Source organism: Podarcis vaucheri (assembly GCF_965113315.1).
Source record: "Podarcis vaucheri genome assembly, chromosome: 13".
Taxonomy (NCBI): Eukaryota; Metazoa; Chordata; class Lepidosauria; order Squamata; family Lacertidae; genus Podarcis; species Podarcis vaucheri.
The window spans coordinates 46,342,952-46,369,833 of NC_138751.1; the positions used below are offsets into that span (position 1 = coordinate 46,342,952).

Consider the following 26,882-nt stretch of genomic DNA (forward strand, 5'->3'; position numbering starts at 1 on the left):
TGCTCCTCCTCCTCCCCTCTTCACACGTGCGGCCCTCGCCCTCAGGCTCCTTCCCGTGTCTCTCCTCCTCCTCGCAGGGGCGGCGGCGACCCCTCTTCCCGGGCCCATGGCGGCGGCGGCGAAGGAGGCGCCGTGGCGGCGGCTGACGGGCCTGTCGTTCGGGATGTACACGGAAGAGGAGATACGGTACGCGGCTGGGTAGCAAGACTGTTAAGAGAGTTGGAAAGGGACCCCCGAGGGTCATCTAGGCCAACCCCCTGCGAGGCAGGATACTTTTTTTTGCCCAAAGTGGGTCTCGAACCTGCGAGCCTGAGATTGAGAGTCAAGGGTTGTAGATGCACACGTGCTACGCGTGATCTGAGCCGAAAGGCCGAGAAGCGAGGATTGGAGGGGACCACGAGGGTCATCTGATAATAAATAATAATAATATTTTTTTCTTTATACCCCGCCCTCCCCAGCCAAGATCTACTCCAATCCCCCTGCGATGCAGGAATCGTGTGCCCAACAACATGCTCAACTATGGGGTGCTAGTAGCATACCTGACTTTTTTGTGCGGTGCTTTTGGGGACCCCGCTCCCCTTTGGTTATTCTAGATCACTTTGTTTGTGCCACTGCAGATGTGCCAGCAGAGCTGTTGGTGCAGATATAGGCATTCTTTGAATGTGTTGTTGTTAAGTCGTTTAGACGTGTCCGGCTCTTCCTGACCCCATGGACCAGAGCACGCCAGGCACTCCTGTCTTCCACTGCCTCCCGCAGTTTGGTCAGACTCATGCTGGTAGCTTCAAGAACACTGCCCAACCATCTTGTCCTCTGTGTCCCCTTCTCCTTGTGCCCTCCATCTTTCCCAACATCAGGGTCTTTTCCAGGGAGTCTTCTCTTCTCATGAGGTGGCCAAAGTATTGGAGTCTCAGCTTCAGGATCTGTCCTTCCAGTGAGCACTCAGGGCTGATTTCCTTCAGAATGGAGAGGTTTGATCTTCTTGCAGTCCATGGGACTCTCAAGAGTCTCCTCCAGCACCAAAATTCAAAAGCATCAATTCTTCGGCGATCAGCCTTCTTTATGGTCCAGCTCTCACTTCCACACATCACTACTGGGAAAACCATAGCTTTAACTATACGGACCTTTGTTGGCAAGGTGATGTCTCCTTTTTAAGATGCTGTCTAGGCTTGTCATTGCTTTTCTCCCAAGAAGCAGGCGTCTTTTAATTTTGTGACTGCAGTCACCATCTTTGAATGTAGTGCAAGCCAATTCAGTTGGGGAAAACGTGTACCATAATTTGTGTACAATACTACTCAGCTATGGGAGAGGTACCTGTTAAAAAAAATTCTCGCCTATACAGTTGTGCTGCTGTTAACAGCATATATATATACACACACACACACAAAAAAAAAGGATGTAAAAATGGGCTGTTAAAATTCATATGTTGCCTTCTTTGAGGCAATTGAAGAATAGTTCTGTGTTACATATCTGGTTGTAGTCTTCCAGCTGGGAGTGTTCCAGTAAAAAAGGCTATTGAATGGATAATCCCCTCTGTGCAAGCAGAATTCCACTAGTGCAATGGGTCTGCTTCCTCTCCTACCCCCTGTACCCTCAAAATCTGCTCCAGAGCATTGGGGGACATTAATGTGTGATACAACCCAAAATCTTTGATAGCCGTTCTTATGGGTAAAAAGGTTTGATACAGGCAACACTAGTACCATTTGCAAAACCACAAACATGTAGTGAGTTCTCCTCTCTCCTAACTTCATGATTAAAAAAAGTTGTTATCTCATGGAGTTCAGGGAAATGCAATCCAAAAATGGCTTTGATGCTACATGTCTAACTTTGTTTTTGTGTGTAGGAATCTGAGTGTAAAATCTATAACCAACCCCCTTTTTCTGGATAATGCGGGTACTCCGTCACCAAATGGACTGTACGATTTGTCTTTGGGGCCAACTGACAACAAAGAAGTGTGTGCTACTTGCACGCAGGACTTCAACAACTGCCCAGGTCATCTGGGTCACATAGAACTGCCCCTCACTGTCTACAATCCTCTCTTTTTTGATGTAAGTATATTCGTGACATTCCTGATTTCTCATATTCTAGATTCTATGGGATGGGTGGTTGTGCTGCTTCAGGGTTGAAGTTACCGCAGTGTGAAGAATAAATGTATGGTGTGAACACTTCACATTGGTTAATTACCGTATTTTTCGCTCCATAAGACGCACATTTTCCCCTCCAAAAATTAAGGGTTGCCTTCACTGAAGCCTCTGGAGCGCGGTGGGAGCTCCCGCTGCGCTCCAGAGGCTTTGGGTTCCTTTCGCTGAAGGGTAAGTGCCCCTTCAGCTAAGGCGCAGTGCCCCTTCAGCTAAGCGGGAGGAGAAATGGAAGGGGCTCCATTTCTCCTGCCGCTTCGCTGAAGGGGCGCTGCGCAGATAGGGGGAGAATTTTTTTTCCTTGTTCTCCCCCTCTTAAAACAAGGTGCGTCCTATGGTCAGGTGCATCCAATAGAGCGAAAAATACGGTATAGTGTTCTACCTTTCCGGGTTTTTGGAAGGATTTAAACAAGATTAAATATGAAAAGTGCTTTGAAACTTTAATGAAATATTTAGTAGTGTGATAATAAACAAACTCTTTTATCTTCTTCAGAAATTATTCCTTTTGATACGAGGTTCCTGCTTGAGCTGTGGCCACCTGACCTGTCCACGGGCTGTGATTCATTTACTGCTTAACCAGCTGAAACTTCTGGAAGTAGGGTTGCTTCAAGCAGCCCATGATCTTGAGGCCGTCCTAAGCAGGGTAAGTTTGGCTCCTCTTGGTTTTTGTCTGAGAGCATTCAGCATTTTTCTAATTCAATCTTTATTTTAGTTTTTAGATGACAATGCAGACGCACCAGGCGCAGATGTGGAAGAAGTGCTGAGTTTGCACACAAAGGAATTGCTCCAAAATAACCAATTCAGAGAACATGGTGCACATGTAAGTAAGACGAAACAGTATTATAGACCACTATTTATGGGGCTTTGAATAAGCAGTCTGCTCTTGCTTCCATGTCTGAGGTAAAGGTAAAGGGACCCCTGACCATTAGGTCCATTCGCGGCCGACTCTGGGGTTGCGGCACTCATCTCGCTTTATTGGCCAAGGGAGCCGGCGTACAGCTTCTGGGTCGTGTGGCCAGCATCACTAAGCCGCTTCTGGCGAACCAGAGCAGCGTACGGAAACGCCATTTACCTTCCCGCCGGAGCGGTACCTATTTATCTACTTGCACTTTGACGTGCTTTCGAACTGCTTGGTTGGCAGGAGCTGGGACCGAGCAACGGGAGCTCAGCACGTCACAGGGATTCGAACTGCCGACCTTCTGATCGGCAAGTCTTAGGCTCTGTGGTTTAACCCACAGCGCCACCCACGTCCCTCTCTTACGAGATGAACTGGTTCCTAATATGTCCCCCAACGTATTATGCCCACATATACAAAATGCACTATGTAGCTAGTCTTAGTCTACTTAAGTAATGTCTGAGTATGTGTCAGTGCAATACATTTTTATCCATCCTAGTCTTGTATTACCGTATAAGACTAGGTTTTTTTAATCAAAAAATTAGGTTTAAAATTGGGGCTCGTCTTATACACGGGTAGTGCTGAGGGGTGTTTTCTTAATTTCCTTCCAAAAATAGTCTTGCACATGGGGGCGTTTAATACACGGAAAAATACGGTATAGTCTGGGCTCAACATTCCAAACATTAAAAGAGTCTTCTGCATAAAAATTGTTTGGATCAATGTACTCGAGTGTAGGGACGTGGGTGGCGCTGTGGGTAAAAGCCTCAGCGCCTAGGGCTTGCCGATCGAAAGGTCGGCGGTTCGAATCCCCGCGGCGGGGTGCGCTCCCGCTGCTCGGTCCCAGCGCCTGCCAACCTAGCAGTTCGAAAGCACCCCCGGGTGCAAGTAGATAAATAGGTACCGCTTACCAGCGGGAAGGTAAACGGCGTTCCGTGTGCTGCGCTGGCTCACCAGATGCAGCTTTGTCACGCTGGCCACGTGACCCGGAAGTGTCTCCGGACAGCGCTGGCCCCCGGCCTATAGATGTGAGATGGGCGCACAAACCCCAGAGTCTGTCAAGACTGGCCCGTTCGGGCAGGGGTACCTTTACCTTTACCTTTTACTCGAGTGTAGTGACTGTGAAATGTTGAAACTTCTTTTAACCCAAGAACAAAAATGTTTAGTACGGTGGTACCTCGGGTTACAGACGCTTCAGGTTACAGACTCCGCTAACCCAGAAATAGTACCTCAGGTTAAGAACTTTGCTTCAGGATGAGAACAGAAATTGTGCTCCGGCGGCACGGCAGCAGCGGGAGGCCCCATTAGCTAAAGTGGTGCTTCAGGTTAAGAACAGTTTCAGGTTAAGAACGGACCTCCGGAACGAATTAAGTATGTGTTTTGAAACTTTTAAGTGCAATGAAATAAGGAAACTTGTACAGTCAAATATAATGTGTGAACCAGGTGATCACAGGTATGGTCAGTAACCATCCTGTTATGATGGTTAGAATCATATTTGTAATTGCACTAAATGGCTGTGACCATGATGGTCCAATTCTACGTTACATTTGCTGGTGTTTGCGGAAGACTGCAACCACCTACGTGAATGATGAATGTTTGAGTTGAAAGTGGTTATAATATGTAGGCTACTGGGAGTTGTGCAAGCCAACAGTGGATTATGAAGCTGGTTTTTTTTCTTCCCTCTTTTAGGTAAAAAACGTATGCGAGTATAGAAGCAAACTTATCTCCCAGTTTTGGAAATCGCACATGGGCTCAAAGAGATGTCCAAACTGCAAGTAAGTATATCCATTTGATCAGAAGCCAATTAACCTTATAAGGGCTGTTTCTTTCCCCTCCCCAGCAATAACTGCTGGAATTCTGTATACTGGTTTTAACAATTGCAATGTTGTCCTTTTTTACTCTTTCTCCAAGAGCGGGAAGATCACTTGTCCGAAAAGAGCACAATAGCAAGCTCACTGTGACTTACCCTACCACAGTAATCAAGTCAGGCAAACAGATGGTAGTGGAGGAAGCAGCAAGTACGTATGTCGTTGCATTGAAATGTATTTTCAGAGAAAGTATAACTTCTCATTTACTTTAAAAGCCTTTGTTTATTTTTTTAAAAAATATTTTTATTAGCAATTTAAGCATAACAAAATTTCAAAACATCATATTCATTATTTCCCCCCCATCAAACCCTCCCCCCCGAGACTTCCCTCAGCTCCTCTCTCTGATTTATCAGCACATATTATTCTCTGCATGTTATAAAATTATACATATCCTTACATTATCTATCTACCGTGTTATCAACAAATAAATTTGTGTATGTTTATTCAAAACCTGCCAAGGAGTCCAGTTCATTTTGTTGTCTTTTTAGATAATTTGTATAAAGCTCCCATTCTTCCTTAAAGTCACAGTTGTCCTTGTCCCGCAATTTGTATGTCAGCTTAGCAAGCTCTGCGTAGCTCATCAATTTTTTCTGCCACTGTTCTTTTGTCGGGGTTTCCTCGTTCTTCCATCCTTGTGCTATCAAGACTCTTGCCGCTGTTGTAGCATACATAAATAAGTTCTTTGTTTTCCTTGGCAGGTCTTGTCCTACAATCCCTAACAAAAATGTTTCTGGTTTTTTTACAAATGTCATTTTAAACATTTTTTTCAGTTCATTGTATATCATTTCCCAAATGTTTTTAACTTCTTTACATTCCCACCACATATGATAAAAAGGCCTTTCTTTTTCTTTACATGTCCAACATATGTTTGACCCGGTTTTGTACATTTTTGCTATCTGTACTGGTATGGTATACCATCTAGACATCATTTTCGTATAATTTTCTTTCAAAAGAGAACAATCTGTAAAATTCAAATTTACTTTCCACAATTTTCCCCATTCCTCAAATTGTTTATTATGTCCTATATCCTGTGCCCATTTGATCATAACTGATTTGACTTCGTCTTTTGTTTCCCATTCTAGCAGAATACTACATGCTTTCTTCAACAGCTTCCCAAATACTTATTTTTATTTACTTGGAGCTGTTCCTTTGAGACTGGCTATATCAAAGACCCAATGGGTGGATGCATAGCTAGAATATTTAGAAGTTTAGCTTACCATTTGTGTGTTCAGCTTTCCACTGGGATTGGCTGTAGCTGACTGCTGCTGGTATTGAACAAGTGCAGTTTTTATTAGTTTGTGTTTCAATTGTATGAAATTCTACAAATAACTTACGATGGAATTTGTATGGTTTTTTCCCCAATCCATAAACTTTAACTCCTTAGCCATAGATGAAACCCAGCTGGGAAAACGTGGCTATATGACACCTGCTATTGCCAAAAAACATGTTGAAGCCTTGTGGAAGAATGAAGGTAAGTGATTGGTCCTTATTTATATTTGGGGGGTGTGTTGTGTCTGTCCATATTTATGGATACAGCATATAGAATAATTCCTGTTGTGGGTTTGATTTTCGTTATGTTTTGAGAATTCCTTGCTCTTGGCATCGAGACATCTCAGATGGTTGAGAGGTGCTACGTTTGCCTCTTCCAAATACTGCGAAAGGGTGTATCCTGTGACGTCAGTATCTGGTCTTTTCTGTGCGTAGAAAGTGTTGGCTATTTGCAGTTTAGTAGCGCTGCAGAGAGCTTGCTGGAGAGACCATGCATGACAAGGAACTCAAAAATAACTTTAACAAGGTTTTAATAACAAAACAGAAACTCCTTTTACACTAAAGATAACAACAACAACCATGACCCACCCATCCCCCAGGGTAATGAGAGAGCTAGGTGCTGCTCCTTATATACTATGCCCAAATGCTGACACAGCTTAATTAACACAACCTAGCAGCACCTGCTATGTTTCACAGCTGCAAGACTGGGTCTCGTTATTTGCCCTGGCCCTTAAAGACATACACAACTTGTGAAACAATAATGAACCCTCACATTTTACAGTGACCATTCAACAGAAAGAACTGAAAATGTGTCTCACTTCTCAAGTTGAGGAACTTGTGCTATATCTAAATTATTTACAGTGTACACCAGGGCTCAGCCCAGATGTCGTCGTGCCCGGAGTAGAAAGTTCAAGAACTGCTGCTAGTTAACATGGCACACAGTCCAACAAGATGCTTTCCTGAGCAGGCATCATTAAAATAGTTGGGAGATGTGCAAAAGTTGTGTTCCATGCAGCTTCCGTTTATTTCAATCCCAATGGATTTTGTCTTGTGTGCTAGATTTCGGTGTTCCCCAGTCTGCCACCCATCATCTTATTTCATAGTTGCATCTGACCCTGTTGCCTTTTGGCTGTGGGTTTTTGGGTGGCACTAGAAGATTTATAACGGCAGTTTCAAAGGTTGTAAAGGTAAAGGGACCCCTGACCATTAGGTCCAGTCGTGGCAGACTCTGGGATTGCGGCGCTCATCTCACTTTAATGGCCGAGGGAGCCGGCGTACAGCTTCCGGGTCATGTGGCCAGCATGACTAAGCCGCTTCTGTCGAAGTAGAGCAGCGCACGGAAAAGCCGTTTACCTTCCCGCCGGAGCGGTACCTATTTATTTACTTGCACTTTGACGTGCTTTCGAACTGCTAGGTTTGCAGGTGCTGGGACCAAGCAACGGGAGCTCACCCCGTCGCGGGGATTCGAACCACCGACCTTCTGATCGGCTCTGTGGTTTAACCCACAGCGCCACCCGTGTCCCTTCAAAGGTTTTAGGAGGATATAAATTATGTCCGTGCTCACAGCCATGAATACACAGGAAACTATCAAATGGATTTGTTGGAAAACATACCTTGTAGGTGTGTGTTCTGCGAACAATTTGTATTAACACCTGTTTTTGTGTGTGACAGCTTTGACCTAAATGTAGCAAGATGCTAATGCTTCTTTTTTCTGTTTTTAGGTTTTTTCCTTTGCAAGCTTCTCTCTGGCATGACAGCCATTGGTGATTCAAGTTTCAATCCTGATATGTTCTTCCTCGATAAACTTGTTGTTCCACCTTCCAGGTAACGAAGCACTTTTGGACTTAATTTCACAGTGTGATCCTGAAAGGTTTTACTGGTTTACAGTTGTGATTTGTATCAGCTCTAGAAAGAGGGCATTGTTTATCTCTGGTTATAGATATCGTCCCGTGAATCGCATTGCAGACCAGATGTTTGCAAACGGTCAGACAGTGAACTTGCAAGCTGTGATGAAGGATGCTCTTCTGACTCGGAAACTTCTGGCTTTCATAGCTCAGGAACAGTGTCAGTCGTTGCAAACTGAAGGAGACCTGAAGACGGTAAGGTCAGGAGGACCTGTTCAGTGTCTGTTGTATCAGTGGAAAACACATGCGGTTAAAACCCAATGAGGCTTATATTTATACGCAACAGTAGCCGCAAGGCTATTGATTGCGAAAAACTGGGAAAGTGGTACTGTACCAACAAAAATAGAGTGGCTTGCAAAATTATTGGAGTACTACAATATATCCAAAACAATGGGAGAAATTGGAAGGATCTCAAAAGAGAAGATATATAGGGACTGGAAGGTATTTAAAAGATACTTGCAAAACCATATCGAAAAATCAGAGCTCCTATTAGATTAAACAAGTGGAAAGAAATTGCAATTGAGTAGATTGGAAGTCTAACACAAAGGTGGTGTGGTGAGGGGTGGTGGATGGTGATGGGAAAAGGAATTATCTGTGGGATTGAGTGTAAGTATGAAGACTTTTAAGGATCGTATAAAATGTATGTTTGTATGCTTGTATATTTGTAATGTATGTGTGTTAATGATGAATTATTTTAACAATAAAAACTTATTAATAATAAAAAAAAACCTCAGTGAGGCTTTTTGACCTCAGTAGTTTTGTTTTTATGTTTCACAGATAAATGCAGATAAACAGCCTGTGGAGCCCCTGGACCGTTCTGTCTTGGTGACAATCCCAGGGCAGACTACTGCAGATAAGCTGTACAACATTTGGATTCGTCTTCAGAGCCATGTAAATATTGTGTTCGACAGCGACATGGATAAGTTAATGTCTGAAAAGTACCCTGGTGTACGTCAGGTGAGAGCTGCAGAAATATTCAGTGTTTGGTTGAGTATTCTGAAGTTGTTGGAAGGGGTTGATACCTTGTGAACTACAGTTGTACCTTGGTTTTCGAACGGCTTAGTTCTCGAATGTTTTGGTTCCCGAACGCCACAAACTTGGAAGTGACTGTTCCTGTTTGTGAACTATTTTTGGAAGCCAAACTCCCAACAGGGCTTCTGATTGGCTGCAGGAGCTTCCTGCAGCCAATCAGAAGCTGTGCTTTGGTTTCCGAACGTTTTGGAAGTCGAACGGACTTCCGGAACCGATTCCGTTCGACTTCCAAGGTACGACTGTATTCCTGACACTTATTTATTTTGCATATTTTAAAAATGCTCTTCAGCGAAACAGCTCCCAGCACAGGTCACAATGAAATACCAAGAACAGAATATCAAGACACTGTAGCAAAACAAACCAGTCGTAATAAAGCCAGCAACAAGCAGCAATTAAGCTAAGTTAAGAGACAGAAGTTTAAAAGTCTGGGAGAATGAAAGAAAACAGTCATTTGGAGCCAAAAAAGATAGCAGAGAAGGCCTAACCAGGAGGGCCCAAGGAGTGGTGAGGGATTGTCATAAATGAGGTACCAGCACCAAAAATAGGTCTGTCAAGTCACTACCCATCTCATCTCAAATATATTGGGGAGCCCACCTAGATGAGAGTTCTCCACCAGTTCTCCTTCAGGTGGGCAGGCTGATATGGGACCAGACTTCCTTCAGGTATCCAGGTCCCAAGCCGTGTTAAGGCTTTGAAGGTAAGCAGCAATGTTTCAAAATGTGCTCTAAAATGAACAAGAAGTCAGTGCAGTTCTTGTAAGTGCTGGCATGATAGGCTTCCAGCTTTCAGTCCCAGTTAGTTTAGAATACAGCTGCTAGGCTTAAAAGTGTAATTCTCAAGTAGCTTTTGAAAATAATGCATTGCGATATCCAATTCTGGATTTTTCCAGAGCATGGATTACCAAAGCCAAGTTATCTCTGCCAGGAGGCTACAGCCCCATACCAGTCTTGGCTGATGAAAGTCACACAATGATATACAGGCCACCTGAATCTCTAGTGACAAAGTTGGGTTTAGGAGCATCCCCAGACCATAAACCTGATCTTTAAGGACGTGGGAATAGCCAATATGATGCCTTCGGATGTTGTTGGGCTCCAACTCCCACCATCCCTGACTGCTGGCTGGAGTCCAAGATTTGAGAGGCCAGAGTTCCCCCTATGCCTGCTTTAGGGGGAGTAAATCCTCATCCGCTGAACACCATTTCCTTGAGCAGACAAACCACATATCCACCAAATGTCCATTTTGTAAGGACTGAGTTTTAGATTATTGTCCCCCATCCAACAGTTCAGAACTTGCGCCATCTCACCTGACTTGAATGTAAATGAGAAGTTGAGTTAGGTGTCATTCATATATTGAGGGCACCTCACCAGATGACCTTCCCCAGCGGTTTCATGTAGATTTCCTTGGACTTTGATGCTGAAAACCTAAATAGACAAGAATGAACTGATCCACTGGGTCTTCTCCCTTTTTCGTTGAACTTTATGAGCTGCTTCTGTTGAAATCTACAATTCAATACAATGAATAAGTATATCTTATTTTTTCAAATGTACAGCCGGTTACGTCTTGTGTGTTTATTGAATACAGTGGTGCCCCGCAAGACGAATGCCTCGCAAGATGGAAAACTCGCTAGACGAAAGAGTTTTCCATTTTGGAGGTGCTTCGCAAAACGAATTTCCTATGGGCTTGCTTCGCAAGACGACAATGTCTTGCGAGTTCCTGCGGGTTTTTTTCCCTTCCCCCCTTTTTCTAAGCCGCTTATCAGCTGATCCGATAAGCTGATAAGCCGCTAATAGCGCTAATTCGCTAATCCTTCAATGGGCTTGCTTCGCAAGACGAAAAAACCGCTAGACGAAGAGAATCACAGAACGGATTCTTTTCGTCTTGCGAGGCACCACTGTATGTTTCACATAACCAGAGGTTTGTTGTTGTTTTTTGAAAACCTAAATAGGTCAAAATAGTGAAAATGTCTCTGTCTCTATCTCCCTCTCCCCCCCCCCCACATTTGTGATAAAGTTTCTGGAGAAAAAGGATGGCCTGTTCCGCAAGCATATGATGGGAAAGCGAGTGGATTATGCAGCTCGGTCAGTCATTTGCCCTGACATGTACATTCGGACCAATGAAATTGGCATTCCTATGGTAAGTGAAGCCTACTTAGTACAGAAGGTGGTTTATCATCGTGGAGATTTTAGGGGTTGGCATTTTTATACCCTTCCATAATTTTGGAAGATGTTGGTGGCTTGCAACGGAATATACAGTGGTACCTTGGTTTACAAACTTAATCCGTTCCAGAAGTCTGTTCTTAAACCAAGGTGTTCTTTCCCATAGCAGTGGGGGACTCAATTTACACTCAACAGGAAGCGGAACGTGTTCTGCTTCCAAGGCAAATTTCACAAACCGAAACACCTACTTCCGGGTTTGCAGCATTCTTAATCCAAGTTGTTCATAAACTAAGGTGTTCTTAAACCAAGGTACCACTGTAATAGAACACAACAAAACATTTAGCATTCAAAGCTTCCTGAAACAGGGCTGCCTTCAGATGTCTATGAAAAGTCATATAATTGTTTTGCTCTTTGACATCTGATGGGAGGGTGTAACTACCAAGAAGGCCTTCTGCCTGGTTCCCTGTAACTTCTTGCAGTGAGGGAACCGCCAGAAGGCCCTTGGAGCTGGACCTTACTTCTAAAGCTGAGAATTTGTGTCTTCTTATAATATTTCCTCTGAAACATCTTGCAGTGATGATTGGTCAAGTAGGCTTCATTGGGAACACATAATTTTCAGTGACTATGTGCGTATCACCACCAATATACACAGCACTTTGCAAAGTAACATCAGCCAAAAAAAGGACCCACATGGAGCCAACAAACTAAATTTACAGAGAAGGATGGACTGAAAGAGGAAGAAGAAGGAATGATAAAAGGGAGGGCCAGCTTATTTTGACCTTGCTACAGTTGTGGGTGAGAGTTAAAGGCCTTTGACAGTGAATAATATTTATCTCGCTAGTACACTGATTACTTGGTCTTCTGGAATCGGGCAACAAGAATAAGGAGAATGGAAGTGAATCTCTGCTCTTGTGATACCACGGACAAGAACTTGACCCTTGCCTTTGATTTTTCTTCATTGTAGGTGTTTGCTACCAAGCTGACTTATCCTCAGCCTGTAACTCCCTGGAATGTCCAAGAATTGAGGCAGGCGGTCATCAATGGTCCCAATGAACACCCAGGTGCTTCCATGATTATCAACGAAGACGGGTCTCGGACGATACTGAGCACAGCCAGTCAGACCCAGAGGGAAGCCATAGCCAAGCAACTCCTGACTCCTTCCACAGGGGCACCGAAACCAGGGCTAAAAATTGTGAGTAGAGTCGCTTCACACATAAGAGCACTTCAGGGCAGCCAACGTGGTGCTCTCCAAATGGTTGGAGGTCCAGTGGTCAGGGATGATGGGAGTTGTAGTCCCATCATCCCTGACCGTTGTAGGTGGAGGGCATCATATTGGATAATGCCCCTGACCTAGAAGTTAGGATGATGAGGTTAAAGACTTAAAACAAAAAAAAACCCACAACTCTCCCTGGTTAGATGACTCAGCTTGCATCATTGAAGATTACAGGACTTCTAGCAATCCACCGCCAAGATGGGTCCATCAGGTCCAAAACTTAGAGCAAGGGGCGCAGGATAATCCGGTCCCCTCTCAACACCTTCCCCAGTCGAGGGAACACACTTCTCTCCTTAGGCAAATGGAACATTGCTTTCTGAAGCCCCAGTATCTGATAGTCTGAAAAGAAGGTACTGGACCACTAGGTGAAAGGCAGATTCTGGGTTCTCCATACTTCTCTGTGAATTCTCCTTCCACTTTGGCTGGCTGTGTCCTTTTAAACATGCTTTGGGGGGGTGCTTTGTTGTTTTGTTTTCATTTTAATTGTGTATTTTGAGTTCTCATCTTGTTGTGAACTACCCTGTGATCTTCCGATGAAGGGTGGTACAGTGGTACCTTGGGTTACATACGCTTCAGGTTACATATGCTTCAGGTTACAGGCTCTGCTAACCCAGAAATAGTGCCTCGGGTTAAGAACTTTGCTTCAGGATGAGAACAGAAATTGTGCTCCTGTGGCGCAGCGGCAGCGGGAGGCCCCATTAGCTAAAGTGGTGCTTCAGGTTAAGAACAGTTTCAGGTTAAGCACGGACCTCCAGAACGAATTAAGTACTTAACCTGAGTTACCACTGTATACAGATTAAACAAACGAAACAAGTAACGGACCATGAATAAAAAGAAGATTTCCTAGGAGGTTGTCATAACAAGACTCCTTCCTCCCCTTCCCCTGTATCCACTGGCTCCAATCTCATGTAATTGCTCAGGCCTGCAATGGATTCCATGAGAGTCCTGTGCCCCATTAGTTTTAGTCATTTGATGTTAGCCGCTCTGAGCCCAGCTTCAGCTGGGGAGGGCGGGATATAAAGAAAAGTTGTTGTTGTTGTTGTTGTTAGTCAATGGATTCCACCACCAAGGAAGAAGAAGGAAGAGACACAGGTTGCAGTTTCTTAGCCTTTAGGAGGGAAGAAAGGCTCTGTGTCTCCTACTGTGTATTGAGAAAGGATCTTAACTCCCTTGGAAATATTTCTTAATATGTGACTGAACTTGAACCTGTTGCAGGTGTGCCGCCATATTAAAAACGGAGATGTCCTTCTGCTGAATCGGCAGCCTACCCTTCACAGACCTTCCATCCAAGCTCATCGAGCCAGGATCCTGCCCGAAGAGAAGGTCCTGAGGCTTCACTATGCCAACTGCAAAGCCTACAACGCTGATTTTGACGGCGACGAAATGAACGCCCACTTCCCTCAGAATGAACTGGGCAGAGCTGAAGCCTACGTCCTGGCGTGTACTGACGAACAGTATCTTGTCCCCAAGGTGAACCGGGGAGCAAATTGTGTTGGACGTTGCTTGATTTTCCCCCTGCTTCCTTGGCATTTTCCTTCTCTGTTTTTCAGCCGTGCGGTGGTAGGAAAGTTAGGTGCTGCATAACTCTTGATCTGCCAGTGGAGGAAACAGGATTGTGAACTTACAAAAAATATTGGCGGGCATGCATTGCCAGTCTTTGGAATTCCCATTGGATGCTCTGGGAGGTCCAGCTGCAATCAATTTGCATGCCAATCAATGGAGCACAAGGCCTCTGAATGCAATTCAGCGCTGGCTATGCACTGGGAGGGAGCCAGGGTGGTATAATTTTGTAACCGAGCTGTGGTACATCTCGAGGTGGGGTGTTTTTTTGGGGGGTGGAGCTTTTGAAAATAAAATCTAAGGTAGCGACTGGCAAACTGACCAGCTTTGGGATGGGGGTCTGATAATAGTGTCCACCGTGGTCTTTTAAAGCATGGTTTTGTTGTTTAGTCGTGTCCGACTCTTCGTGACCCCATGGACCAGAGCACGCCAGGCACTCCTGTCTTTGTCCATGGAGTTTTCTTGGCAGGGATACTGGAGTGGCTTGCCGGTTCCTGCTCCAGGTGGATCACGTTTGGTCAAAACTCTCCACTATGACCTGTCCATCTTGGGTGCCCCTGCATGGCATAGTTCATAGCTTCTCTGAGTTATTCAAGCCTCTTCATCACGGCAAGGCAGTGATCCATGAAGGGGAAAGCATGGTTTAGCAATTGTAAAAATCCAGAGGGTATATGTGATGTCTTGAAGGGAGGGGATGGCAAAGTTGATTGCAGTGGCATTGTGTGGGGTGGCGGTGGGAAGAAGAGCAGTTAGCCCAGGCTTCCTCAACCTCGGCCCTCCAGATGTTTTTTTGGCCTACAACTCCCATGATGCCTAGCTAGCAGGACCAGTGGTCCGGGATGATGGGAATTGTAGTCTCAAAACATCTGGAGGGCCGAGGTTGAGGAAGCTTGAGTTAGCCCTTTTGCTGCATGACATTTTGAGGAGCAAAATTCCCTCTCCAAGATGCGTTGCAGTCTGGAGAGGCCTTTCACCTTTTTCCACGTCGGGGAGAAAGTGGGTGGTAGTGCTTATTCTTATTGCAGAAGCAGCCTGTGGGGAAAGGGCTTTTCCTCAGCCTGCCTGCCATTAACTTTGCAGCCTGCCCTAATGCTTATTTCCTTAAAGGGTCCATGCACCTTCCTGCTTCTAAGCCCCAGGATGGTTGCATTGCCTCACACTTGTAAGCCCCTCTGAGCCACAGTCTCCCAGCCTGTAGCATGGTGATAATAACAGTGGGCTGTTGGTTTTGTCCAAGGTCTTTTCCAAGTTAATTTGTAACTTAATCCTTTAAGTGCAGTGTTTAAAGGAGCTAATAGAATCATAGAGTTGGAAGAGACCACAAGGGCCATCGAGTCCAACCCCCTGCCAAGCAGGAAACACCATCAGAGCACTCCTGACATATGGTTGTCAAGCCTCTGCTTAAAGACCTCCAAAGAAGGAGACTCCACCACACTCCTTGGCAGCAAATTCCACTGTCAAACAGCTCTTACTGTCAGGAAGTTCTTCCTAATGTTTAGGTGGGATCTTCTTTCTTGTAGTTTGGATCCATTGCTCCGTGTCCGCTTCTCTGGAGCAGCAGAAAACAACCTTTCTCCCTCCTCTGTATGACATCCTTTTATATATTTGAACATGGCTATCATATCACCCCTTAACCTCCTCTTCTCCAGGCTAAACATGCCCAGCTCCCTTAGCCGTTCCTCATAAGGCATCGTTTCCAGGCCTTTGACCATTTTGGTTGCCCTCCTCTGGACACATTCCAGTTTGTCAGTGTCCTTCTTGAACTGTGGTGCCCAGAACTGGGCACAGTACTCCAGGTGAGGTCTGACCAGAGAAGAATACAGTGGCACTATTACTTCCCTTGGTCTAGATGCTATACTCCTATTGATGAGGCCCAGAATTGCATTGGCTTTTTTAGCTGCCGCATCACGCTGTTGGCTCATGTCAAGTTCGTGGTCAACCAAGACTCCTAGAATTTCCCACTGGACCTGCTAACATACTGCTTGACGCTTCCTTTTCTGTCTGGTGTATTTCTCAGGATGGGCAGCCGCTGGCAGGTTTGATCCAAGATCACATGATCTCTGGCACCAGTATGACCACACGGGGCTGCTTCTTCTTTAGAGAACAGTATGTGGAACTTGTGTATCAAGGGCTGGTAGACAAAAAAGGAATGGTGAAGCTTCTCCCTCCGGCCATTATAAAGCCGCAACACTTGTGGACGGGGAAGCAGGTAGGTTAACCAGAAAGCCTTAAATAAAATAGTCTGTTCAGAGTTGAACAGTATGATTTAAGGCTTGCCCTTTCACTGAAACAATGGGCACATTTTGTGTGTGTGTGTACACATATATACATATATATACATATACGGTGATACCTTCGGTTGCAGACGGGATCCGTTCCAGAGCTCTGGTCGGATCCCGAGGTTTTTGCAACCGGAGGTGCCTGCTCTGTGCATGCGCAGCAGAGCGCTTCTGTGCATGCGTGCACAGCAAAACCTGGAAAAACACTTCTGGGTTTGCCGCGTGTGTATCCTGAAGGCTATGTAACCAGAGGTGCTCGCAAGTAGAGGTACTACTTACATATATACATCTTACTTACATATATACATACTTACATACGTACATCTATCTGTCTACATCTCTGGAGTTATTGGATTGTGGTTTTTGTTTGTTTGTATAATGCAGTTTCCCCTTGATAGTGTGAAGGAGCAATCTGTTAGCTATACACCTGATACTTGGATAGAAACAAGAGGAATGAGTCAAGCTGCCCCATCCCTCCTGCTGGTCTTGGCTGTGTTGCTGCCTGCTGAAACGGGATTGGAGACTCCCCAGTTTTCCTTTTAACATGCTGGGCTTTTCCATTATGTTTCCCCCCACCCGCCCCCATTATGTATTAAGTCCAGCCTCCTTCCATATTTTTCAGTCTTCTCTCCCCCACCCATCACGATTTTCCCCATTTTCCTCCAGCTCCCCTCACCTTTCCCCCCTGGAATTCGATTCTGTGAGCAGGGCTTGTTTGTTGTTGTTTTTTATGCAGCGCCTCCCTTTAGAGCATAATAGGTGCTTTCTAAATATATTTTCAACTATTTTCTTTTATAAACCGCGCTTCATCTGAAGATTTCAGAGTGGTTCACAAAATAAAAATACAGGGCAAAAGCACAAAATGAAAAAGTGAAAACACAACAATACCCCCCCCCACAAAAAAACAATAAGATGGGTGAAGATGGCTAAAACACAGAGATCCTTTTGATAGGTTGCCTGCATCCAAGGCCTTGTTGTTTTTGTGCAGTTCAGCGTTGTATGTATGTGCTTCCTGCTGTTCTATCCACAAAGGTGAATGCACCATTTGCCAACATGTAGGGGTAGGTCAACGCCTTGAAGGGACCAACTGCACATCAGAACGAATTCCTTTTCTATTTGTAATCAAACTTTGTATTCCATCGCAGGTTGTTTCTACATTGTTAATAAATGTAATTCCAGAGGATCACATTCCACTGAACTTGCTTGGGAAAGCCAAGATTGATGGAAAAGCCTGGATGACAGGCTCTGCCAGTAGAATTCATGGATCGGGTCTTGCCTTTATGTGCGAATCGCAGGTATGGTTCGATGTTTAATAATGTACAGGGTCGGCAAGGGTCCCAGAGTTTTGGCTGGCCTTGCTGGCCAGACAGGACAGTCCTTATTGACATATGAGTATATCCTGATCAATACAGGCAACTCCCCATTTATGCAGGGGTTATATTCCAAAGCACTGCACCTTTAAGTGAAATTGTGTATATTTGAAACATCATTGAAATAGCCTGCAAATCCCACCTCGCCTCTGCCCTGTGCTGCCCCTTTTTGTGACGTTTTTGGGTCACTTCTGGGTTCAGCATGATGCACATATGTGCAATCGCACACATATTGAACATGAGCAGATGGGGGTTGTCTGTACCTCTGAGGCGCCAGGCCCTGTCTGTCCACCCTGGCATTGTTATTACTATAATGAATTAAATTTCTATACCGCTCTTCATCTGAGGATCACAGAGCAGTTTACAGTATAAATGCAGGTCAAGGATCTGTGCTATTTTGGTAAAACCAAAATGGGCATCTAAAAGTGCACTAAAAGAGGAAGTTTCGGAGTGGGTGTAGTCAAGTCTTGACTTGGAAGTCTTTTATATTGGCCAGGTTGTCATCAGAAATGGAGAGCTGCTCTGTGGGGTGTTGGATAAGGCACATTATGGTAGCTCTGCCTATGGGCTGGTTCACTGCTGCCATGAGGTCTATGGTGGTGAGACCGGTGGAAAGGTGCTCACAGCTCTGGCTCGGCTCTTCACTGCCTACCTGCAGTTCTACAGAGGTTTTACAATGGGTGAGTAATCCAGTTCTCTTTCCTGTTTCTCGTAAAAAGAAGCACACAGTTGTTTCAGCACCCAAAATATTAATGAAAACATCTCCTAAAATGACACTTCTTCTCTGATCCTTTGTTTGAAAGTAATCTGCATTTAAGGGACGTGGGTGGCGCTGTGGGTTAAACCACAGAGCCTAGGACTTGCCGATCAGAAGGTAGGCGGTTCAAATCCCCGCGACGGGGTGAGCGCCCGTTGCTCGATCCCTGCTCCTGCCAACCTAGCATTTCGAAAGCACGTCAAAGTGCAAGTAGATAAATAGGTACCGCTCTGGCGGGAAGGTAAACAGCATTTCCGTGTACTGCTCTGGTTCGCCAGAAGTGGCTTAGTCAAGCTGGCCACATGACCCGGAAGCTGTATGCCGGCTCCCTCGGCCAATAGAGCGAGATGAGCGCCACAACCCCAGAGTTGGTCACGACTGGACCTAATGGTCAGGGGTCCCTTTACCTTTAATCTGCATTTGGATGGTTCTCTCTTGGTTCAGTGTGTATCTTTTTCTTTCTGAACTTTATTGACAAATAACGGTTTCCACGGATTGATTCCTATGAGGAATTTTCCAGTGTGTTCCTGACCATGGAATTTTGACTCCCCCCCAAAAAAGAAACCCTCTGAAACCTTAGTAAAGTACAGATCGCTACAGTTCCCCAGCCAACCTACAAAAGGCAGGTAAAGAAGTAAAAATTCTGTTCAGCTGTCTGAATCTGTCGTGTGTACATTGGTACCTTGGGTTAAGAACTTCATTCGTTCCAGAGGTCCGTTCTTAACCTGAAACTGTTCTCTTTTTTTCAAAAAAATTTATTCATTTTATAACACAAATAACAGAAAAGACAAACAATACAAACAAATTATTGCCATATCCTTATTTTTCTGAACATCGTTAAGTGGGCTTCCCCAATTCCCACCTATCTGATTTTCATTTTACTTCATCTTTAGCAGTTTACATATATAATAATTTCTAACTATCTTCCCCCCCTTCCCCCCCACTTACTTTAACCACAAAAACTTCACATTTTATCACTTATAAAATACACTGTCGTCTTCTTCTAACCCTACGGCCTATATCCACTTCCAAAGCTGTTCTAAGATTTAAATATTAACATATTTTTTCAAATATTCCTTAAACTTCTTCCAATCTTCTTCCACTGTCTCTTCTCTCTGGTCTCGGAGTCTCCCGGTCAGATTGGCAAGTTCCTTATAGTGTATCATCAACCTGAAACTGTTCTTAACCTAAGGTACCACTTTAGCTAATGGGGCCTTCCGCGCCACCACTGCGCGATTTCTGTTCTCATCCTGAAGCAAAGTTCTTAACCCGAGGTACTATTTCTGGGTTAGCGGAGTCTGTAACCTGATGTGTCTGTAACCCGAGGTACCACTGTATAGTGAGGTTTGGGTACTAATTCCTCATGTTCGGATATGTGAATGTTTGTCTAGCAAGCATTCGGGAAGCGAGACCTGTGTGGATATAGAATAGACAATGGATTTTTTTTTTCATCTGTGGTTTAAGGCAAAGGTGGGGAACCTCAGACCCTCCAGGCCTCTCTATCCAGACCTTGGGACAATTACTCCCCAGGCTTCACCTTTACCCTCCCAGCTTTGCACTCAGCTCCAGTGCTTTGGCCTCAGAGTATGTCCTTAGACATGCCTCTTGTTTAATTGGATGGAGAGCGGTGTATATTGAAACCTCTGACTTTTAGCATGTGGAACGTAGCATATGGTACATTCATTGCTTCTTCCACTTTTGCCCCCTGCCCACCAGTGACATGTCCCTCCCCCTGATATTACCCCTGAAGAAACGCAGCTTTCAGACTGTGTCATCCCTGGTTTAGAGGGTTACACTATATAAAAAAAGCTTCCAATAACGACTTCATTCATTATTTGCAGCGTAGTCGTATTTACAGTTCTTTTGCTGTTTAAGTCTTTTGGAAGATTCTGCTCTTTGAACATATTTTGCAAAATTCATAGAAAGGTAGTTGCTTAAATAAAGTAATTGGTAAGCCAAGCAGGGACGCGGGTGGCGCTGTGAGTTAAACTACAGAGCCTAGGACTTGCCGATCAGAAGGTCGGCGGTTCGAATCCCCGTGACGGGGTGAGTTCCTGTTGCTTGGTCCCTGCTCTTGCCAACCTAGCAGTTCGAAAGCACGTTTAAGTGCAAGTAGATAAATAGGTACCACTCCGAAGGGAAGGTTCCGTGTGCTGCTCTGGTTCGCCAGAAGCGGCTTAGTCATGCTGGCCACATGACCCGGAAGCTGTACGCCGGCTCCCTCAGCCAATAAAGCGAGATGAGCGCCGCAACCCCAGAGTCGGTCACAACTGGACCTAATGGTCAGGGGTCCCTTTACCTTTACCTTAAGCCAAGTAGAGCAGAAAGTCTGTCTGGGTTTAGCAGAGAAGAGCTTCCTTTCAGGGGGAAAACCCCCTGAAGAAACTGTTGCTGAATCTCAAGTGGGAGAGGGTAAGCACTCAGTTCTATCTTCTCATTCTAGGAGTTGAAGATATCTTGGTCAAACACCGGGCAGACCACAAGAGGCGCAAGATCATTAAAGAAAGCACCCGGTGTGGTACAAAGGTAAGCTGATACTTTTTTGGGGGGGGGTCTCACTTCTCCAAGCGCCTTGCATTGTTATACCTGCCTTGGCCCTTAACACCGCCTTGTTCTTTTCAGGCTGTTCAAGCTGCGTTTAACTTGCCTCAAACCTCATTGGATGAGGAGGTCCGAGGGAAGTGGCAAGACGCCCATCTTCACAAAGACCAGAGAGATTTTAACATGGTCGACCTGAAATTCAAAGAGGAAGTCAACCATTACAGCAATGAGATTAACAAGGTTTGCATCAAGAATTTTGAGATCATCCTAACATAACGTTGGTTCATGTATTGGACTTCTTATCTTTCCTGTGCAGTCTACAGAAATACAGATATAGATGCTTAAATACATTTGTTTGAGGAGCTCAGGGGCATATAATATACGAGTTCTCCCATTTTATGATTGGAGCAATTAAGTGGCTTAGGTTAGACCCAAGCCTGCCCAGTGGGCAAGGGGAGTGGGGGACTTGACCTTTACTAGTCGTAGTCCGGGTTCCTGCCCACTTCACCACACTAGCTCTTAACAGAGTAATTCATACTGCTTTTTCTCTAAAGAAATTGTAGTTCCAGTAAATAGAAAAAAGAGTTGGTTCTCTATTTTCCCCAATGGTTTCTTATTTCCGCCCTGTTTTTTGGTAGTGTCATCCTGGCTTAAACAGTGACTTTGTTTCTTCTTTTATTCCCCCAAAACTGTAGGTGTGCATGCCTCTTGGACTTCACCGGCGTTTCCCAGAGAATAACTTGCAGCTGATGGTGCAGTCGGGAGCCAAAGGTTCTACTGTGAATACTATGCAGGTAGTGTTTTCAGACAGTGCAATTTAGCTGTCATCTGCAAAGCTAGATCAATATACCTTCCTCGTCATCCAGAATCTGACCCAGGAGTGCTGTGCATAGCCAAGCGATAGCAGTGATTCATTTTGTGACCATTCATTACTACAAATTGTTCTGCTCTGAACATTCTTATTTTAGGACACCAGTGAAGATTAGCTAGCCACCACTCCTGTCTAGATGTTTTCAGTTCCTCTTGTTGGTATTTAAATGCATAAATATCAGAGAGAAATGACAGGGATCTTTTTAGATTATTCTAGTGGGATGAAAACTGCAGGTTACATGACAGAACTTGAATATAAGGAAAATAATAATAATGCTTTAACTCAACATCTTTTTAAAGAGCTATAGTTTTATTTGAAGAAGTCAAAGAAGTAAGCTAGTTAATTCTGCTCTGATCTTGTTCTTGTATCTCATTGTGTCTCTCTTGGCTTCTTAAAGATTTCTTGCTTGCTGGGCCAGATTGAGTTGGAAGGTCGAAGGCCTCCCTTGATGCCATCCGGCAAATCGTTGCCATGTTTCCAACCTTATGACTTTCCCCCCAGATCAGGGGGGTTTGTGGCTGGCAGATTCCTCACTGGCATTAAACCGCCCGTAAGTTCTTCCGCCTTGACTCTGGGCTACATTTCTCTCATGTGATTTAAATGTACCTTCAAGCTGACATAATCTAATACCATTTTGTCTTTGTTCTGTTGGATATTGCTTTCTGGAAGGCCAGTTTTAAGCAGAGCCTTACGTAGCATGCTGCTGCCTAGTTACGTGGGGCAAGAGTCCTTTTCTCACAGAGGTTATATTTGTGCTTTAGGAATACTTCTTCCATTGTATGGCTGGTAGGGAGGGTCTAGTGGACACAGCTGTCAAAACCAGTCGGTCTGGATACCTTCAAAGGTAAGAGCTGCTTTATTACAGTGTTTCTGTTTTTACACTTACCGATGTTACTGCCTCAGTGAGTGGCGTGCAGTGAAATTCTTCATAGGGGAACAGTTAGGGCCAGGGGTGCCAGCTTGCAAGGGCGATTGGAACAGGGGGCAACATTGCACACGTGAGCAGCACATCTCCCTCCCTAAGGCTTTGGGAAGAAGGCGTCAGGATGCTGGAATTCTGCTGCCTCCTTCCAAAAGTCTACTTGGCTTTGGGAAGGTCTGGGAGGGCTTTTGGACCCTGTCGGAGCATCGTTCCTCTCTCCCTAAACCGGGCAGAAGCTTCCTGGGCTTTGGGAGGGAGGCACCAGACTTTAATATTCTAATTTACTGGGTTCGAATCCCCGCGATGGGGTGAGCTCCCATTGCTCTGTCCCAGCTCCTGCCTACCTGCAGTTCGAAAGCACACCAGTGCAAGTAGGAAAATAGGTACCGCTGTGGCGGGAAGGTAAATGGCATTTTTGTGCACCCTGGCTCCCATCATGTTGTTCCCTTGTGCCAGAATGCTGGCCATAGGACCCGGAAAGCTGTCTGTGAACAAACGCCGGCTCCCTCGGCCTGAAAGCGAGATGAGCACCGCAACCCCAGAGTTGCCTTTGACTGGACTTAACCATCCAGGGGTCCTTTATCTTTTACCTTTACCGGGAACATTTAGGGGACTAACCTAGTCCCCCTAGTCCACCACTGTACCACCTATTTCTAATCAGCAAGGAGGAAACTATTTAGCCGTCTTAAATAAAGTCTCTTTCGTGTCAAATTGATCATTAGCGAGCAGGCATTGTGTTGTGCTGTATCCAGCAGCTGCATTTCTAAAGGTTCTTTAGTAAATCTTTTAAAGACACTGACTTCAGGGTCCCCTAACATTCTCCTCCTCTTGTCACGCTAATCTTTGTGCAGGTGTATCATAAAACATTTGGAAGGGCTGATAGTTCACTATGACCTGACTGTGCGAGACAGCGATGGCAGCCTAGTCCAGTTTCTCTATGGAGAAGATGGCCTAGACATCCCCAAGACACAGTTCTTGCATTCAAAACAGTTCCCTTTCATCACGGATAACCACAAGGTAGGGTTTTCTGCCTCCATTTATTTCCGTAGACTTTGGAGTGTATCTTCTTCTAAAAAGGACTTATTCTGAAAATGGCATGTTGCAGGGTTTTCGGGAGAAATGAAATACAGTGGCACCTCGGGTTAAGTACTTAATTCGTTCCAGCTGTCCGTTCTTAACCTGAAACTGTTCTTAACCTGAAGCACCACTTTAGCTAATGGGGCCTCCTGCTGCTGCCTTGCCTTTCTGTTCTCATCCTGAAGCAAAGTTCTTAACCTGAAGCACTATTTCTGGGTTAGCGGAGTCTGTAACCTGAAGTGTATGTAACCTGAAGCGTATGTAACCTGAGGTACCACTGTATGTGCAATGGCTGCATAGCGCTGTCTGTCAGAAAAGGCCCTTTCATGGTAAGTGACCAGTGTTCCATCCCCATCAACTGCTTTTGTATATTTCTTACAGGTGATAGAGAAATCAAAGCATTTGGATGAAGTGTTGCCGAAAATGGACCCCCAGCAAGCAGACAGCCAGTTCAGATCCATCAAGAGATGGCAGAACAAGCATCAGCAGTCTTTGAGGAGGGAAGGAGGCTTTTTGCTGTTTTCTCAGGAAATGTTGGCTAGTGTAAAAGCACAGATCCCCGCAGGAGAACTTGTGAATGGGCGAGATCCTGCAACTCTGCAGGTAATTTTCAATACAGGTGGGGCTTGTCAACCTAGGAAGGTAGCCCATCATGTGAGGATATAGTTCCGTTCCACCTTAAATGGTCAGGCATGATTGTTGTGTGTCACATGCCTGTTTACTCCCAGCACTGTTCTCTCGGGGAACTTCCGTTTTGTATATAGTTTTTGTTCCGGCTGTTTTCCTGGACCCGGATGCAAGCACTCATGTTTTGATCTACGTTGAATAAAGCTGTAAATATGCTCTTCTGTCTGGAGAAGGAAAATTGATCCTAAACTTCCAGTGCAGGCTTCCTCAACCTCTGCCCTCCAGGTGTTTTTGGCCTACAAATCCCATGATCCCTAACAAGCAGGACCAGTGGTCAGGGATGATGGGGATTGTAGTCTCAAAACATCTGGAGGGCCGAGGCTGAGGAAGCCTGCTCCAGTGCCTTGCAGGATATCTTTGGAAGAAGAAAAGGCTAAGGATTAAACCCTACACAAATCCAGAGTGGAGTCCCTAAGGTGGTTGGATGGCGTCTTGTATGCCTCCTTCTGGCAACTCCTGCAGCCAAGCTGGTGCCAAATTTGCTCTGCTTTCCATTGGACCACATCTGCAAGGCCGAGAGGGAGGTCTTGTCATCTGAGCAGCCCAAGACCTCCATATACACTACCCAGGTTTGCACCCCAGGGAGGTTGCTTTAGTGCTGCTAATGTTGCGGTTTGACTTCACCCCCAGAGGTGCACTCTATTGTCTCTTGAGATGGATGCCAATAATATTTATATACTGTCCAATTGTCTGGGTGGTTTGCAGTTGATTGTAACGATTCGTGAATGCAAAGGTTTGTGTGGCTTATGGTGTTTGTAGTTACAAGGGAAATACCGTATTTTTTGCTCCATAAGACTCACTTTTTCCCTTCTAAAAAGTAAGGGGAAATGTGTGTGCGTCTTATGGAGCGAATGCAGGCTGCGCAGCTATCCCGGAAGCCAGAACAGCAAGAGGGATTGCTGCTTTCACTGCGCAGCGATCCCTCTTGCTGTTCTGGCTTCTGGGATTCAGAATATTTTTTTTCTTGTTTTCCTCCTCCAAAAACTAGGTGCGTCTTGTGGTCTGGTGCGTCTTATAGAGCGAAAAATACGGTAATTTGCCTCTGTGCCGTGTTTTTTTAAAAAAATGTTATTTCAAGTGCAGGAAATCTGCGTACAATACTGGGGGGGGGGGGACTTATGCTGCCTTTAATTCTGCTACCCATTTCAGTTGTTAAAGATGTGGTATGAATTGAGCGAGAAGAAGCGGAAGAAGTATCAGAAGAAGGCAGCGAAGCGTCCTGATCCTAGCCTTGCTGTTTGGCGGCCAGACATCCATTTTGCATCGGTATCGGAAACATTTGAAAGAGAAGTTGAGAATTTCCTCAGAGAGTGGGACGCTCGGAACAACACGAGCTACAGCAAATCTGAACTTTCTTCTCAGAGGTAGCAATTTTTATTTTAAGGCATATGCAAGCACTGCTGCTTCTGTCTTAGGGTCCAGAATGCCTCGTCTGTGCATTTAAGTATCTATTAAGCGACATCTTAGGTCTCTACTTATTGTGAAGAGACAATTGATTGCATCACAAAGTTGCTGCAGATTCTGAACAGGTTGTCAACATGTGACTGTCCTTCAGAGTGCTACAATAGTTTCCCGGTGTGGGGCTGAAATGTTTTTATAATCCTGAAAAAGAGAGCCTAAATCTTCAAGATTAACAGTGCTCTAATTCACAAATAGGGATGCGGGCGGCGCTGTGAGTTAAACCACAGAGCCTAGGACTTGCTGATCAGAAGGTTGGCGGTTCGAATCCCCGTGACGGAGTCAAATGACACCAACCCACATCCTATGGATGTGGTAATTCTTGGAAGATAAACAGCCAGTCGTACAAGTAAAGACAGCAAAGAGGGAACCCTAAACCAGAGATAGGAAATCTGTCACTCTCCAGATGTGGTTGGACTACAACTCCCATCATCCCCAATTGCCCAATTGGTTGGGACTGATGGGAGTTGGAGTCCAGAAAGACCCAGAGGGCCATACACATTCCTCACTCCTGTCCTAGACCACTGGTTTGTGTTGGATGGCAAGTAAGCAACAACAAAAAATGTATTAGGTTTATTATTTGTGAATGAGTAAAGGTAAAGGGACCCCTGACCATTAGGTCCAGTCGTGTCCGACTCTGGGGTTGCAGCGCTCATCTCGCTTTATTGGCCAAGGGAGCCGGCGTACAGCTTCCAGGTCATGTGGCCAGCATGACTAAGCTGCTTCTGTCGAACCAGAGCAGCGCACGGAAACGCCGTTTACCTTCCCACTGGAGCGGTACCTATTTATCTACTTGCACTTTGACGTGCTTTTGAAATGCTAGGTTAGCAG

General features: G+C 45.1%; 1 protein-coding gene across 1 annotated transcript in view; it reads left to right on the forward strand.

Annotated features, from left to right (window-relative positions):
* Positions 1 to 2: 2 nt before the first annotated feature.
* POLR1A (RNA polymerase I subunit A) overlaps positions 3 to 26,882 on the forward strand; it is a 39,817-nt gene continuing 12,937 nt past the window's right edge. Inside the window, exons 1-24 of the mRNA XM_082194671.1 lie at positions 3 to 186; positions 1,841 to 2,045; positions 2,629 to 2,778; positions 2,848 to 2,955; positions 4,717 to 4,802; positions 4,939 to 5,045; positions 6,280 to 6,366; positions 7,886 to 7,988; positions 8,104 to 8,263; positions 8,846 to 9,025; positions 11,111 to 11,233; positions 12,221 to 12,448; positions 13,745 to 13,999; positions 16,107 to 16,298; positions 17,514 to 17,663; positions 18,235 to 18,418; positions 20,939 to 21,021; positions 21,118 to 21,276; positions 21,732 to 21,830; positions 22,305 to 22,457; positions 22,669 to 22,751; positions 23,681 to 23,846; positions 24,288 to 24,509; positions 25,743 to 25,957. Coding sequence (XP_082050797.1) covers positions 107 to 186; positions 1,841 to 2,045; positions 2,629 to 2,778; positions 2,848 to 2,955; positions 4,717 to 4,802; positions 4,939 to 5,045; positions 6,280 to 6,366; positions 7,886 to 7,988; positions 8,104 to 8,263; positions 8,846 to 9,025; positions 11,111 to 11,233; positions 12,221 to 12,448; positions 13,745 to 13,999; positions 16,107 to 16,298; positions 17,514 to 17,663; positions 18,235 to 18,418; positions 20,939 to 21,021; positions 21,118 to 21,276; positions 21,732 to 21,830; positions 22,305 to 22,457; positions 22,669 to 22,751; positions 23,681 to 23,846; positions 24,288 to 24,509; positions 25,743 to 25,957 — 3,578 coding nt within the window. The 5' untranslated portion in view covers positions 3 to 106. The remainder of the gene's footprint in view (positions 187 to 1,840; positions 2,046 to 2,628; positions 2,779 to 2,847; positions 2,956 to 4,716; positions 4,803 to 4,938; positions 5,046 to 6,279; positions 6,367 to 7,885; positions 7,989 to 8,103; positions 8,264 to 8,845; positions 9,026 to 11,110; positions 11,234 to 12,220; positions 12,449 to 13,744; positions 14,000 to 16,106; positions 16,299 to 17,513; positions 17,664 to 18,234; positions 18,419 to 20,938; positions 21,022 to 21,117; positions 21,277 to 21,731; positions 21,831 to 22,304; positions 22,458 to 22,668; positions 22,752 to 23,680; positions 23,847 to 24,287; positions 24,510 to 25,742; positions 25,958 to 26,882) is intronic.